At 53.1% G+C, this 13,647-nt stretch overlaps 2 protein-coding genes across 4 annotated transcripts; both read right to left on the bottom strand.

The window, feature by feature from the left end:
• Positions 1–184: 184 nt before the first annotated feature.
• On the bottom strand, positions 185–6,087 carry AMT (aminomethyltransferase). Its single transcript, XM_054481741.2, has 9 exons — positions 5,659–6,087; positions 5,402–5,569; positions 4,790–4,870; positions 3,509–3,640; positions 3,010–3,088; positions 2,560–2,705; positions 2,270–2,450; positions 1,225–1,380; positions 185–1,124 (listed from the first exon to the last, which is right to left on the bottom strand). Exons 1-9 carry the CDS (start codon positions 5,746–5,748, stop codon positions 946–948), a joined length of 1,212 nt encoding a protein of 403 aa, XP_054337716.1. The 5' UTR covers positions 5,749–6,087; the 3' UTR covers positions 185–945.
• Positions 6,088–6,243: 156 nt separating this feature from the next.
• NICN1 (nicolin 1, tubulin polyglutamylase complex subunit) lies at positions 6,244–13,003 on the bottom strand. Of its 3 annotated transcripts, none has more exons than XR_010125592.1 (7): positions 12,416–13,003; positions 9,545–9,721; positions 9,175–9,288; positions 8,659–8,730; positions 8,241–8,345; positions 7,437–8,166; positions 6,244–6,794 (listed from the first exon to the last, which is right to left on the bottom strand). XR_010125592.1 is itself a non-coding variant. In XM_054481753.2 (6 exons), exons 1-6 carry the CDS (start codon positions 12,545–12,547, stop codon positions 8,125–8,127), a joined length of 642 nt encoding a protein of 213 aa, XP_054337728.1. In that variant the 5' UTR covers positions 12,548–13,003; the 3' UTR covers positions 6,244–8,124. The 3 variants fall into 3 exon arrangements, 1 of the variants encoding a protein (XP_054337728.1); XR_010125591.1 differs by having other exon boundaries at positions 6,244–6,808; positions 12,416–12,973; XM_054481753.2 differs by having other exon boundaries at positions 6,244–8,166.
• Positions 13,004–13,647: the final 644 nt, after the last annotated feature.

Below are 13,647 nucleotides of genomic sequence, written 5' to 3'. Positions count from 1 at the left end.
GAGAGGTGATGCCAGCTCCCTGGAGGAGCAGGGATGGGGTGCCCAACAGGGGCAATATCTCCATTTTTATAGACTGGCCCCTTTCAAGGAGAACCTATTCCAAGCTTGTCTTGGAGGCCAGGAAGGTAGGCATTGGGTTGGCATTTCAGGAACCCTGTGAACAGAGAACAATGAAGCTAGAGACTGGCAAGTAAGAAGGAAGTTTAATTTTTTTTCAGGATTCAGTGGAGTCCATTAATGCATACCAGGGGCAAAGATCAGCCCAGGGTAAGGCAAGTCTGGGAGGAAGCCCACCCTGCCCTACAACAGCCCTGGAGCTCAGAATAGGTGGTGAGCCTGCCATGGTTTGCTACTGGGCAGCACACTAGACCAACTTGGGAATGCGGAAGAGTGAGTCTGTGTTCCCTCAGCCATCCCCAAGTTTACACACAGGCATAGCAGCCCTACTGTGAGTCGGCAATCATTCCTGACTTGCAGTAGGGACAATTTGCATTTACGGAAAGCAAACTGGAGGGGGTAGCCTAAGTCCACACTGCCCATGTTATTACCGTTTGCAATGTGAAAAACCATGGTGAGGTAGGTTGGGCAGGTTTTATCCTCCCCACAAAGGTGAGCCTTTGCTCCACAGCCAGCACCTGGCAGAGTGGGAGAGATGGCAGAACCAAAGCTTCTCATTACCCTCCAGCAGGCAAGAGTAGGTCAGTGGGATCATGGACTGAAACAAGACATTGTGTGAGCTGGTCCGTCACTCAGAAGCAGGGTCCTGAAGGAAGCTGGAGTGGCATGAGTTAGGTGGGGGGAATAGGTGGTGTGGCCCCTCAGCCAGACAATTAGAATCAGCCTCCACCTTAACTGCCCACCCCCAGTGAGTTCTGCCTCAGCTTCTTGACTAACCCCTTGTAGGGGCAAAACTTCTGGAAGGGACAGCCCCACCCTGAGCCAGCTTCACTTGAGGGTATAGTAGTTTGTGGGCACAAAGGGCATCTTGCTGACTACAGCCATCTGCTGCTTCCGCCGCACCTCTACCAGCAGCATTGTCCCTGGACGACTGTACTCGCAGGGCACATAACCCATCGCCACATTCTTCTTCAGAGAGGGCGAGGGGCAGCCACTAGTCACAGTACCTGTCAGGTAAGCATAAGCCATGCATCAGCACCACCCTGCCAGTGCCCCCACCCTCCTGGGGAAGAGACAAGGGTTTCCCAGATTCCCTGGTCCACCTACCAATCTTGGTACCCTCCATGTTCAGGATGGGACTGTGTGCCCGCATGGGGGCCCCCTCACACATCAACCCCACACGCCTCCGCTGCACCTTGCCCTTCAGCTGGGGAACAATGACTTTGGCTCCAGGGAAGTCCATAGCAGCTCGGCGGCGCTTCCCTGGAGAATGACACATAAGACATAAGCCACAGCCCATAGAAGCCCTGGCCACAGGAGGTCCTTATGAGCTCCTCAAGTAACACACTATCTAGCATCAAGGCCCCTTTGCTTGGGCTACTCCAGGCTCTATTCCTCCCCTCACTGCTGTCAGCCAACCAACCACCTCCTATCCCCTGGAGGCCATGCTGCCCACCTGCTGAGCATCTTCAGTTTCTTTTTTTTTTTTTTTTTTTGAGATGGAGTCACTCTGTCGCCCAGGCCTAGAGTGCAGTGGCACCATCTCGGCTCACTGCAGACTCTGCCTCCCAGGTTCAAGTGATTTACCTGCCTCAGTCTCCCAAGTAGCTGGGATAACAGGCGCCCGCCACCACGCCTAGCTAATTTTTATATTTTTAGTAGAGACAGGGTCTCACCATGTTGGCCAGGCTATTCTCGAATTCCTGACCTCGTGATCTACCCGCCTTGGCCTCCCAAAGTGCTGGGATTACAGGTGTGAGCCACCGCATCCGGCCAACATCTTCAGTTTTTACCTGCCTCAGTCTCCCAAGTAGCTGGGATAACAGGCGCCCGCCACAATGCCCAGCTAATTTTTTTTTTGTATTTTTAGTAGAGACGGGGTTTCACCATGTTAGCCAGGATGGTCTTGATCTCCTGACCTCATGATCTGCCTGCCTCGGCCTCCCAAAGTGCTGGGATTACAGGTGTGAGCCACCGCATCCGGCCAACATCTTCAGTTTCTAATGGGCAAAGCCACAGTGGCACCTTCAGGGAAGGGAGGCTCAGGAAGACTCCAGGCTACATAACCTTTGGAGGAGTCATGGGCTGGCTAGTCTTATTAAGCGTCACCCCAACCTCCAGGACCCTATCCTTGAGTGCTGGCCCAGCTCACCCAGTGTCCAACTGAGGCTGCCCTCCACAGGTGTAGTGTGTTCATCAATGTCATTCCCGTACAGGCAGAGGCCTGCCTCCAGGCGCAGGCTGTCCCTGGCTGCCAGCCCTGCCAGCTTCACCTCTGGGTTTTTCAGAAGAGCTGTTGCCAGGTGAACTGCCCCCGCTACCGGCACCGAGATCTGTATGAAACACCAGAGGGCAGATGGGAAGCTCCCTGTACCACATACCCCCAACCCCTCACATGCATCTTGTGCCCTGTACTGCCCCCTACACCACTTCTTGACACACCTCCACACCATCCTCTCCTGTGTAGCCACAGCGGGTCACACGGCAGCCAGACACGCCAAACACCTCCATCACAGCACTGGTCATGAAGGGCAGTTTCCTCAGGTCATCTGCCACGCCGGCCTGTAGTACCTGGGCTGCAGTGGGGCCTGGGCCCAGGGAGCCAGTGACCAAGTATCCAGGTCCCAGCATCCCTCAAACCTGGACTAAAGCCTTATTCAGGGACTAGAACAAGCCCTGAGCACGTCTTACTCTGCAAGTGGGAGAAGATGCCCTTGTCTCTAGCCCATGGAGCCTTGTGGTAGGTAGGAGGAGGGCAAGATACCAAACTTAAAATTATGGCACACAAATATCACACCTTCCACACCTTCTTCTTGGTATGGCCTCTGTGCTAAGCAGTCAATAAAGCCAGGAAGGCAAAGGTTGGCTCCAACCCCAGCCCAGCCCTCTCACCTTGCAGAGCTAGCAGGGCATTATCCAACACCTCCAGGCCCACATCTCTGCCCTGGTTCTGAAGCTCCCTGACCTTGTCCTAAAAGACAGAAACACAAGAGCATCTGGGGCCACTTACTGAGCAGCTACCATGGGCTGGACGCTGCAGAGCTGGACAGTAGTAAGACAGTGGAGAGGAGGAGGAGGAGGGAGGAAAAAAAGGTAGTAGGCTGGTTCCCATCTTACAAGGTCACATAGCTACTAAGTGATAGAGATGACCCAAGCCCAGGTCTGCCACCTCACACCAGAGGGGCCAAGACCCCCTCCCCATGCCTGGTAATCCCCCACCACCAAACCCTGGCATGCTCCAGAGAGGGCCTGCTCTTGAGTCTCATAGCTGTTCATTCACTGAAAGAGCCATTTTCCAGGTCCTTTGTCTGTGCCAACCCTGTCTTGGATAACAAGGATGCTGCTCTATGAACAAGGAAGACAAGGTGCCTAGAACACAGAGGGGGTATACCTGCATGAGGGCCAAATCTTTCTCCCAGCAGCCAGCGTTGGACACCACATACAGGTGGCCCTCAGAAGTACTGGTTACAATCAAGTCATCTAAGATGCCTCCAGCCTCGTTGGTAAACAGCGACAGTGTCCCCTAGGACCAAAGTGGAGCGTTTTGGCTTCCAGGTCCAGGAGGGCAAGGCCAAGGGTGAGCCAGACATAACCCTGGACCCACTTAGCTGCCAAAAGGTTATGAACCCTAATGTGAAGGACTCAGGGTGTACAAGGTACAAGTCTGGGCCCAAGTCCAAGGTCTTTGATCCTCATGCACCAAGTAAGTTTTCATCCCCTCCCTACCTTGGGGTGCTTCCCTGATCTGGTGAGACCTCTGCACCCCTCCCCACTCTGTACTGAGAGTCCCATCTGATGCTTAATCTATGACACCTAGGACCTGCTGCTTCACCTACCCAAACCTGGGACGACTCAGCCCATGTGCCAACCCACAGGACAAAAGCTTCAAAGGTCATCTTAATGATCCCAGGCTCTCCTAAGTACTCCACAGCAATGCCCCCAAAAAACTTCCTTAGCCTCCCCACTGGATGGACAAAAAGCCTGAGGTTGAGGGGGTCACATGAATCACCTGGGGATTTTGTTAAAATGAAGGTTCTGATTCAGCAGGTCTGGAGCAGCGCCTGAGAGTATATTCCTAACAAGCTCCAAAGATGCTGGTTTAGAGACCACACTTTGTTGTTGTTATTTTTCTTTTTAAACTGAGTCTCGCTCTGTTGCCCAGGCCAGAGCGCAGTGGTGCAACCTCAGCTTGCTGCAACCTCAGCCTCCCAAGTAGCTGGGACTACAAGCGTGCGCCACCACGCCCGGCTAATTTTTGTATTTTTAGTAGAAACGAGGTTTTGCCACGTTGGCCAGGCTGGTCTCGAACTCCTGACCTCAGGTGATCCACCCGCCTTGGCCTCCCCAAGTGCCGGGATTACAGGTGTTTGAGTCACGTCGCCTGGCCAGGGACTACATGTTGAATAGAGAGGGGTTAAGCAGAAGGGATGGCCAGAGAGCAGCATATTAACCTTGGTTTCTGGCCTCCTAGCCTGATGTAGTAAGGCTGGGATATTCCCCTCCCTACAAATGTCTGTGTCTCTGGAAATGACTCAGGGATTCTGTCCAAGACTGCAAGCCCTGAGAAGCTGTGTTTGACTCATCTCTGTGCCCCTAAGCTTGAGGTAGGGACTCAGCCCATTTGCTGGCTCATGACTAAGAAAACTCATAGAGCAGAAATAAAAGGGCCCACCTGGTTTGGTCTTAGCTCTGCAATGTCTCCAACCACTAGACTCTCCATCAGCTTCACCCGGTCACTACCAAGTATCTTGGTCTGGGGAAGAGATTGAAAGCCTCAGGCCATTGCAACAGCTACAATCCAAAAGGCCACTAAGCAAGGATGCATCCTCCCTGCCATCCACGGTGCAGTCCAGCCCACCCAAAGTGACTAACCAGTCTTTTGGTTCTACACGTGGCAAAGGACCACCTTCTGATTTCCTGACCTCCCCCAGTCACTCTGTGTGGGGGCACTGCCAGGGAACTGGACAGGACCTAGCACCTTCCTGAAATAACCCCTTTTCAAACCAACACGCAGCCCAATACATGAGAGTGGGTGTCAGCCCTGGAAAACCCGGGACATTAAGGCACACCACTTAGTGGGGGCAAGCTAGAAGGATGAGATGATGAGACCCTCTGAGCTCATTTCCTTGGGGCCATTGACCTATCCATGACACCCCCATGACCTCTAGCTCTTCTGGGAAGGCTGTCCTTGGAATCCAGTTCACAGCAAACAAAGCCAAGGAGTGGACCACTGTAAACAGGGAGGAAGGCCTGATCAGGCGGCCAGCGTGCTCCCCTGGCTCACCTGCAGCATATGAGACACGTCAAAGAGCGAGCAGTGCTGGCGTGTGTGCAGGTGCGAGTCAGTGTGACTGTCCCGGTACTGCACTGGCAGACTCCAACCCGCAAACGCCACCATTTTCCCGCCGTGGGCCAGGTGGAAGTCATACAGCGGTGTCCGGCGGAGCACCTCCTGCGGGCGGCTGGGCTTAGTGCCACCAGGGCCCTAGCCCCCAGCCGCTTCCCTCCCCCACCCTCCAAGACCAGCACCCTCTATCCCACCTGTGCGCAACTAAATGGACGACACAAGGCCGGGGAGAATGCCTGCAGGCGAGAGCCCAGATGGGCCACCACACTTACAGCCCTCTGCATCGTCGCCTGCAACGAGTGCAGACGGCGCACAGAGGCCACCACACTGCCAGGCACGCCGGGAGATGTAGTCCAGGCCTCTGCTTGGACAGGTCTCTCTCCGGAGCAAAGGATCTGAAGGGGGCGTGGGCAGCCCCGAGGGCAGGCTGGGATTTAGAGCAGAGAATGCAGGAACTCGCAACCACAGGGAAGCAGCCTCCGGCTCTTTCGGCTGGCTCTTCAGGGCAGCTCGGGCAATCCAGAGCTGATTGGGCTGCCCAGAACAAAGCTAGGGGCTAGACCACCCCCTGCAGAACCGCCCTGTCTCCAAAGGGTCAAAGTTCTGGAAAGGGCTGAAAGGTCTGAATCATACCTTTAGGACCTCAAGAGAGTAAGGTCAAGTGGGGGTGGGGAAGGTGGGCCAGCCTGGCAGGTAGGCAGCACCACAGTAGTCTGTCCTCATGTGGACTCCTAGTTCCACAGCTCTCCCACCAGGCAGACACAGGCAGCCAGCAGGCATGCATTCCACAAGTATTTATTGATCTTACTGCATACCAGGCCCTCGGATGGGGACACAGCCACGAATGAAGCATGGTCCCTGCTACCACAAGGTCCTCTTCACTCACACACACACTGAGGACTACTGCTCCATCACGCTTTCCGAAGCAGCTGAGTGAGGCTATGTAAGTGACCTTGCAGATGAAGTCGCCACCTGCAAGAACTCACAGGTGAGAGCAGAGGGTGGCCACCAAAAGGTCACTGAACTCCCCCGAGAAAACTGTTGAGCCACACACATGTCCAACTTTCCAGGTCCAAGACATACTGCAGTACTGCTTCGTAATAGCCACCAGGTACAAAGCCAGGAAGAACCAGAGGGAAACAGGTTTTTCTCACATGAGGGAAGAGCAGCCTGCAACACTTAATGGTTGGCCTGAGTTAATGCAGGACCTAGGCCTCTTAAAAGGCAACAATGAGAACCCTTACTTGGACCCACTCCCCACCACGGTTGATCTCTCATCATGCTGAGCATATCTCTTGGAAAGGGGCAGGCCGGGCGCAGTGGCTCATGCCTGTAATCCCAGCACTTTGGGAGGCCAAGGCAGGCGGATCACCTGACGTCGGGAGTTCGAGACCAGCCTGACCAACATGGAGAAACCCCGTCTCTACTACAAATACAAAATTAGCCAGGCATGGTGGCGCATGACTGTAATCCCAGCTACTCAGGAGACTGAGGCAGCAGATTTGCTTGAACCCGGGAGGCGGAGGTTGCAGTGAGCCAAGATTGCACCATTGCACTCCAGCCTGGGCAACAAGAGCAAAACTCAATCTCAAAAAAAACAAAAAAGGAGAGGGGCAACTGGGAGAAAGGATAGAGATGTGCTTTGGGCCATGTCAGATGGCAGAAGGGTCCCAGTTCTTTTTTTTTTTTTTTTTCTAAGATGGAGTTTCGCTCTTCTTGCCCAGGCTGGAGTGCAATGGCACGATCTCAGGTCCGCAACCTCCACCTCCCAGGTTCAAGAGATTCTCCTGCCTCAGCCTCCCAAGTAGCTGGGATTACAGGTGCCTACCACCACACCCAGCTAATTTTTTGTATTTTTAGTAGAGACAGGGTTTCTCCAGGTTGGTCAGGCTGGTTTTGAACTCCTGACCTCAGGTGATCCGCCTGCCTCGGCCTCCCAAAGTGCTGGGATTACAGGCGTGAGCCACCGCACCCTGCCTAGAAGGGTCCCAGTTCTTATTCTCAGGCCCTGGTTTTGCTAGAGACACGTGCCTAGGCCCTATGGGCACACCCACTTGAACATATATTCAGGAGCCAGCTCAGAAACTGAGAGACTCAGGCTGCCCAAATCTTCAGGTTTCCTTCCTAGGCAGGCAGCAGAAGAGTTTAGACAGGAAATTTCTTTCTGTGGCATAACACAAATGGAAAGAAAACCACTAGGGGACACACAGGAAGAAATAAGGTTTCTGTTTCTTCCTCAAGTGTCCCAAGTGCCATGGCAGCAATGGCCTTCCAGGTCCATACATGGAGCAGGTTTTAGTAGGTCAGCCCAGCCCAACTGCACTGACGTGAGGGAGCAGGCAGAAGACAGGAATGTGCATGTTGGCAAAAGGGGCAGAGGGCACTCAGGGATTCTCAGTAAGTACAACTGACTGGAGTGTTTTTGGGTAGAAGGAAGAATTGAGTTGCAGCCAGGCGAAGACAGAGCACCCCCCTGCCAGGAGCTCATGCTGAAGTAACACGGTAAGCCCCTGAGAATCCTGAATCTGTGAACGTGGCCCAGACAGAACAGGCATGCAGGCAACACTTGGAATGCACAGGAAACACACTTCAGCCTCTGGTGGCCCAAACCAAGTCTGGGTGGGCACAGAAAGGCCAACATCTTGGCTAGGAGCAACCATTCAAGTGTAGGAGAGCAAGTTCAGGTCATAACAGCCATCCACCTGAAATACAAAAGACCATCAGGTCTGATCTGCTCAGGGCAAAGCAAGCCAAGCAGAGGGAAGCGATTACTTACATCAAAGCGGCCGATCCTTGTGGAGGTGTGACTGGCCCGGATCATCTCTGTCAGTGCCCACATCTGCTGCACCTCGGAGGATACCCTGCTGGGGTCTGGGAGACCCTGCTCCAGAAGGAGGGGTCAGTGGCCATGGGTCTCTCCCCAGCAGTGCCCTTCGGGCTCCAGAGAGGCCAACCTGGGCTAGGGGCCCTCCAGCTGAGACCAACAACATTCTCAGATGGCTTATGAAACATGAGGCTAGGGCCTGATGTAGCCCCACAACAGAGATGCCTCAAATCCCACAGAATACCCAGGAGGAAGATAACACCCAAGGGCCCTGGGCCTAGCCCCAGAATTTTACAGGAAGGGGTCCACCTGGCCTGTGCTGGACACTAGAGCCATTCACACATGGTTCTTACCTAGGGTGAGGGCTTACCTCACGGAGGAGTGCAGGTTGCTCACAGGGCACTGGGTGGGAGAGCCACTTGGGAAAGGTCACGGAGGGGCTCTGCAAAGCAAAGATGTACTGCCCTGAGTGAGACAAAGTGGACAGCTCTGGGACCAAATTCCAAGGTCCTAGGAGCAGAGAGAAGGGCCGCTGGGCCTCAGACACTGGGAAAACCCTGTTTAGGGAGCCCACAGAGACCTAAAGGGGCAGTCAGACTACCTAAGTTCTCCTGCTGTGCAGACAGAGTCCTCAGAAACACAAGCTCAAAAGTGTCTCCCAGCACCTAAAGGCTCCAGCTCTGAAAGTAGCAGGTGGCCTCAAAGGTCAGGGGATATGGGGACATGGCCTCACCTCTCATTGTGAGCTTCCAGCATTCACACCCAGCTAACCTCCATGAAGGCTCCATTCACAATCTTCACCCATTACCCACCCCACCACCTAGCTTTCCCAGTCATAGAAGCTTTCTGGGGAAAGGGCCAGCCAGCAGCTGAGCTAGTCACTTACCTTTGGTCCCTGCTGATAGATCTGCAGCTCCTCCACTGTGAAAGACAGCCACAGTGGTGATGGCTGCCGCAGAATCAGGCGTAGCTCCGATATTCTAGCCATGTCACACAGCATCTGACACACACACACAAGGACCCGGCGAGGACCCAGCTCACTGCCCAGAAGCCTCCCAACCAGCAATGAGCCAGAATGCTGCCCACCCCGCAGGCCTTTGGGAAGGAAGGAACAGTAGTCCCTCCAAGGCACTTCCCTGGAAGCCACAGTCCAGGCCAGACTGGCCCCCTCTTCCCTCTTGGTATATTGATCCAATCCCCCCACCTCTGGTAAGTCCTCATCTGGGCTGCCCTGGCCATCCTGAGGCCCAGCTGACCTGATGCTTGAACAGCGATACATACTCCTGGGCTCCCTCCTCACTGTGTGGGTCGGGCATTAGACAGTAGTCCCGCAGGCAGGTCACCCACTTGGCAGGTGTGTGTGCTGAGGTGTGCTGACGGACACGGATGCTCAAAAAAGCTGTGTAGTAATTCTTAAACGTGATTTCCTGCAACTAGAACACATACAACCCATTACAACAAGTCAAACCCAGGCCCAGGGCCTGAAAAGCTCAAAGGTCAAAGGTGCCATCTCTTCCTTCCCATCTTTTTTTTTTTTTTTTTGAGAGGAAATCTTGCTCTGTTGGCCAGGCTGGAGTGCAGTAGCGTGATCTCAGCTCACTGCAACCTCTACCTCCCAGGTTCAAGCGATTCTCCTGCCTCAGCCTCCCTAGTAGCCAGGACTACAGGTACGTGCCACCACGCCCAGCTAATTGTTTTGTATTTTTAGTAGAGACAGAATTTCACCATGTTGGCCAGGATGCTCTCAAATTCCTGACCTTAGGTGATCCACCTGCCTCTTCTCCTTTGAATGTACTCTTCTACTAAACTAACAATTTCAACAAGTATCACTAAGGCCCAAAGACAATTCTGCCTTCCTAAAGGTGCTCACAGTCTAAATGAGTAGGTCATGGAAACAAACCATGAGTGCACATCTTGCCACACGTCCAAGATGCTGCTAGAGAGCAGAACTCTAACCCTGGAAGAGGCTGAAAATGTACATATGAGGCCTGAAGGAGGAAGAGTTCTCCAAGTGGACTAAGAAATGTAGAAAACGTGGCCAGGCATGGTGGCTTACGCCTGTAATCCCAGCACTTTCAGAGGCCGAGGCGGGCGGATCACGAGGTCAGGAGATCGAGACCATCCTGGCTAACACAGTGAAACCCCGTCTCTACTAAAAATACAAAAAATTAGCCGGGCATGGTGGTGGGCACCTGTAGTCCCAGCTACTTGGGAGGCTGAGGCAGGAGAATGGCGTGAACCCAGGAGGCAGAGCTTGCAGTGAGCTGAGATCACGCCACTCCACTCCAGCCTGGGCGCGACAGAGCAAGACACCGTCTCAAAAAAAAAAAAAAGAAAAGAAATGTAGAAAACGTAGGCTGGGTGCGGTGGCTTACATCTGTAATCCCAGCACTTTGGGAGGCTGGGGTGGGTGGATCATTTGAGTTCAGGAGTTCGAGACCAGCCTGACCAACATAGTGAAACCCAATCTCTACTAAAAATACAAAAAAATTAGCTGAGCGTGGTGGCGCATGCCTGTAGTCCCAGCTACTCCGGACGCTGAGGCAGGAGAATTGCTTGAACCCAGGAGGTGGAGGTTGCAGTGAGCCAAGATCAAGCCACTGTACTCCAGCCTGGGTGACAAAACGAGACTCCCTCTTAGAAAAAAAAAAAAAGAAATGTAGATAATGTAAAAGTAGCATATACAAATAATTACCAAAGGGTGAGAGAACCTGGTGTGCCACTGGAACAGCCAGTGATTCAGCTTGACTACTGCAGTGGATCTTGTCATTGGATACTCATCAGAATTACCCAAGAAAATGTGTTACCAAATAAATTGTCCAGGCTTCACCTTAGTCTACTAAGTCAGGATTTCCAAGGTTGGGCTCTTTAATTAAGTTTCCCAGCTAATGGTAAGGAACAGCTAGGGGGAGAACCACATACCACAGCACAAAGCTCCTGAGACAGAGAGACAGGGCTGGGCGCAGTGGCTCACGCCTGTAATCCCAACACTTTGGGAAGCCCAGGCGGGTGGATCACCTGACGTCATGAGTTCAAGACCAGCCTGTCCCACATGATGAAACCCTGTTTCTACTAAAAATACAAAAATTTAGCCGGGCGTGGTGGTGGGTGCCTGTAATCCCAGCTACTTGGGAGGCTGAGGCAGGATAATTGCTTGAACCCAGGAGGCGGAGGTTGCAGTGAACCGAGATCGCGCCACTGCACTCCAGCCTGGGCAACAAGAGCGAACCTCCGTCTCAAAAAAAAAAAAAAAAAAAGACAGAAACAGGTGGGGCACAGGCACAGAGGGATCTCAATCCCAGGCCATTGGAGGTGGGTTTTGCCCTCTTTGTTGAGTCATGCAGTCTCCAGTCACTCTATCAACTGATGTGGAAGTGCAACTGGAGACTGGCAACTCGAGTCATTGGGGAGATGGTGATGAGGTAAGTGACCTCTGTCAGGGACTATAAGAATGGGGAGGAGTGGCCGGGCGTGGTGGCTCACGCCTGTAATCCCAGCACTTTGGGAGGTCGAGGTGGGCGGATCACCTGAGGTCGGGAGTTCAAGACCAGCCTGACCAATATGGAGAAAGCCTGTCTCTACTAAAAATACAAAATTAGCCGGGCATGGTGGTGCATGCCTGTAATCCCAGCTACTTGAGAGGCTGAGGCAGGAGAAGCGCTTGAACCCGGGAGGCAGAAGTTGTGGTGAGCCGAGATCATGCCATCGCACTGCAGCCCGGGCAACAAGAGTGAACTCACTCTTGTCTCAAAAAAAAAAAAAAAAAAAAAGAATGGGGAGGAGGCATTGCTTAGCGATCCCCAACTGTGGCCAGGGACAAAATGACCCCTAACTTCTATTTTGGTTCACTATTTGGTATTTCCAGCAAAACCTAGCCCACTCTCGCCACCTGCATGCCAGCGCTATCCTGGATGTGGGCAAGAGACATAGCAGAGAACAAGACAGGAAGTTCAATTCTAGGAAAAATGTGTTAACTGAAGGACTAAATAAATGAATGGTTAACTAATTTGCAAGGGCAAGGAAGACGGCAGAGGCTTTCCAGTAAAAGATTAAATGCCTGGGAAACGACCGAGATTCCAGGTCGGCCCCGCCCGGGAGCCTCGGTCGCGCCCACCAGGCTTGCTCACCTCGAAGGGAGCGACGCTGGGGAAGGTGACATCGATGACCAGCACGCCAGGCCGGCCTTGGGAGGTCCGCACGTCGCCCACCTGGAGGGCTACGGTGCCTTTCACATGGCAAGGCACCAAAACGCGGGACATGGTGACAGCAGCCGCAACTAAGTGCAACCGCCGCTCTAGGCCCCCGACCACTAGCCCTTCCCGGCATCCTCAGCCGAGCCTCAAGAACTACAAATCCCGGGAGGCCCCGCGTACGGCCAGCCCAGCCAATCACCGAAGCTCAGGGTCGGCCGGGAGTCGGAAGTGCCTGCGGAAGTTTTTTTCTTTTTCGTTTCTAACACGGAATCTCGCTCTGTCGCCCCAGCTAGAGTGCAGTGGTGTTATCTCGACTCACTGCAACCTCCGTCTCCGGGATTCAAGCGATTCTTCTGCCTCAGCCTCTCTAGTAGCTGGGATTACAGGTGCCAGCCACCATGCCCGGCTAATTTTTTTTTTTTTTTTTAATTTTTAGTAGAGACGAGGTTTCACCATATTGCCCAGGCTGGTCTGGAGCCCCTGATCTCAAGTGATCCGCCCGCCTCGGCCTCCGAAAGTGCTGGAATTACAGGCGTGGGTCACCGCGCCCCTCCCACGGAAGTTCTTTTTCAGCCAATCACTGCGCGAGGCTTAGAGCCTACCCGCGAGCCGCGCCCAGCAACTGCCCAGCCTTTCTGTATGCAAGCCATTGAGCTCCCTTTGGGTTTCTTTCACTGCTTAGGGCGGTAGTCTGTTAAAGGCATATAAATACATAAACGCAAATCAGCAGTGATTAGCCTAGATTAACCTCAAAAATACGTATTAGCCGTTGGAAAAAAAAAAAGAAAGGATTTGAACACGCGCTTTGCAAAGTAGATAAATAGCCAATAAACCCATGAAAAGATACTTAATATTTATAGAGGAAATACAAATTAGAACTTCCACACAGTCATTAGACAGGCTAAAATTAAAGACTGACAAAGATGTGGAGTGCTTGGAACCCTCATCCATTGCTGATTTCCAACCACTTTGGGGTTTTCTGTTTGTTTTAGAGACGGTCTCATTCAGTTACCCAGGCTAGAGTGCAGTGCCGCGATCACGGTTCACTGCAGCCTCGACTTCGCGGGCTCCAGTGATCCCACCTCAGCCACCAGAGTAGCTGGGACTACACGCACACGCCACTGCGTCCTGCTAGATTTGTCTATTTTATTTCTTATTTTTATTTT

The sequence above is a fragment of the Pongo pygmaeus genome, chromosome 2 (genome assembly GCF_028885625.2).
Source record: "Pongo pygmaeus isolate AG05252 chromosome 2, NHGRI_mPonPyg2-v2.0_pri, whole genome shotgun sequence".
NCBI classification, from domain to species: domain Eukaryota; kingdom Metazoa; phylum Chordata; class Mammalia; order Primates; family Hominidae; genus Pongo; species Pongo pygmaeus.
This window is presented reverse-complemented; position numbering and strand designations above follow the sequence as displayed.

Coding starts and splice junctions, on each gene's coding strand:
- AMT (XM_054481741.2), bottom strand. CDS start 5,748: ATGCAGAGGGCTGTAAGTGTGGTGGCCCATCTGGGCTCTCGCCTGCAG. Junction 4,871..5,401: donor ACGTGTCTCATATGCTGCAG/GTGAGCCAGGGG, acceptor TCTCTTCCCCAG/ACCAAGATACTTGGTAGTGA. Junction 2,706..3,009: donor TGCCCTGCTAGCTCTGCAAG/GTGAGAGGGCTG, acceptor CCCTGGGCCCAG/GCCCCACTGCAGCCCAGGTA.
- NICN1 (XM_054481753.2), bottom strand. CDS start 12,547: ATGTCCCGCGTTTTGGTGCCTTGCCATGTGAAAGGCACCGTAGCCCTC. Junction 8,346..8,658: donor AACCTGCACTCCTCCGTGAG/GTAAGCCCTCAC, acceptor CTTCTGGAGCAG/GGTCTCCCAGACCCCAGCAG. Junction 8,167..8,240: donor CAAGGATCGGCCGCTTTGAT/GTAAGTAATCGC, acceptor TTTGTATTTCAG/GTGGATGGCTGTTATGACCT.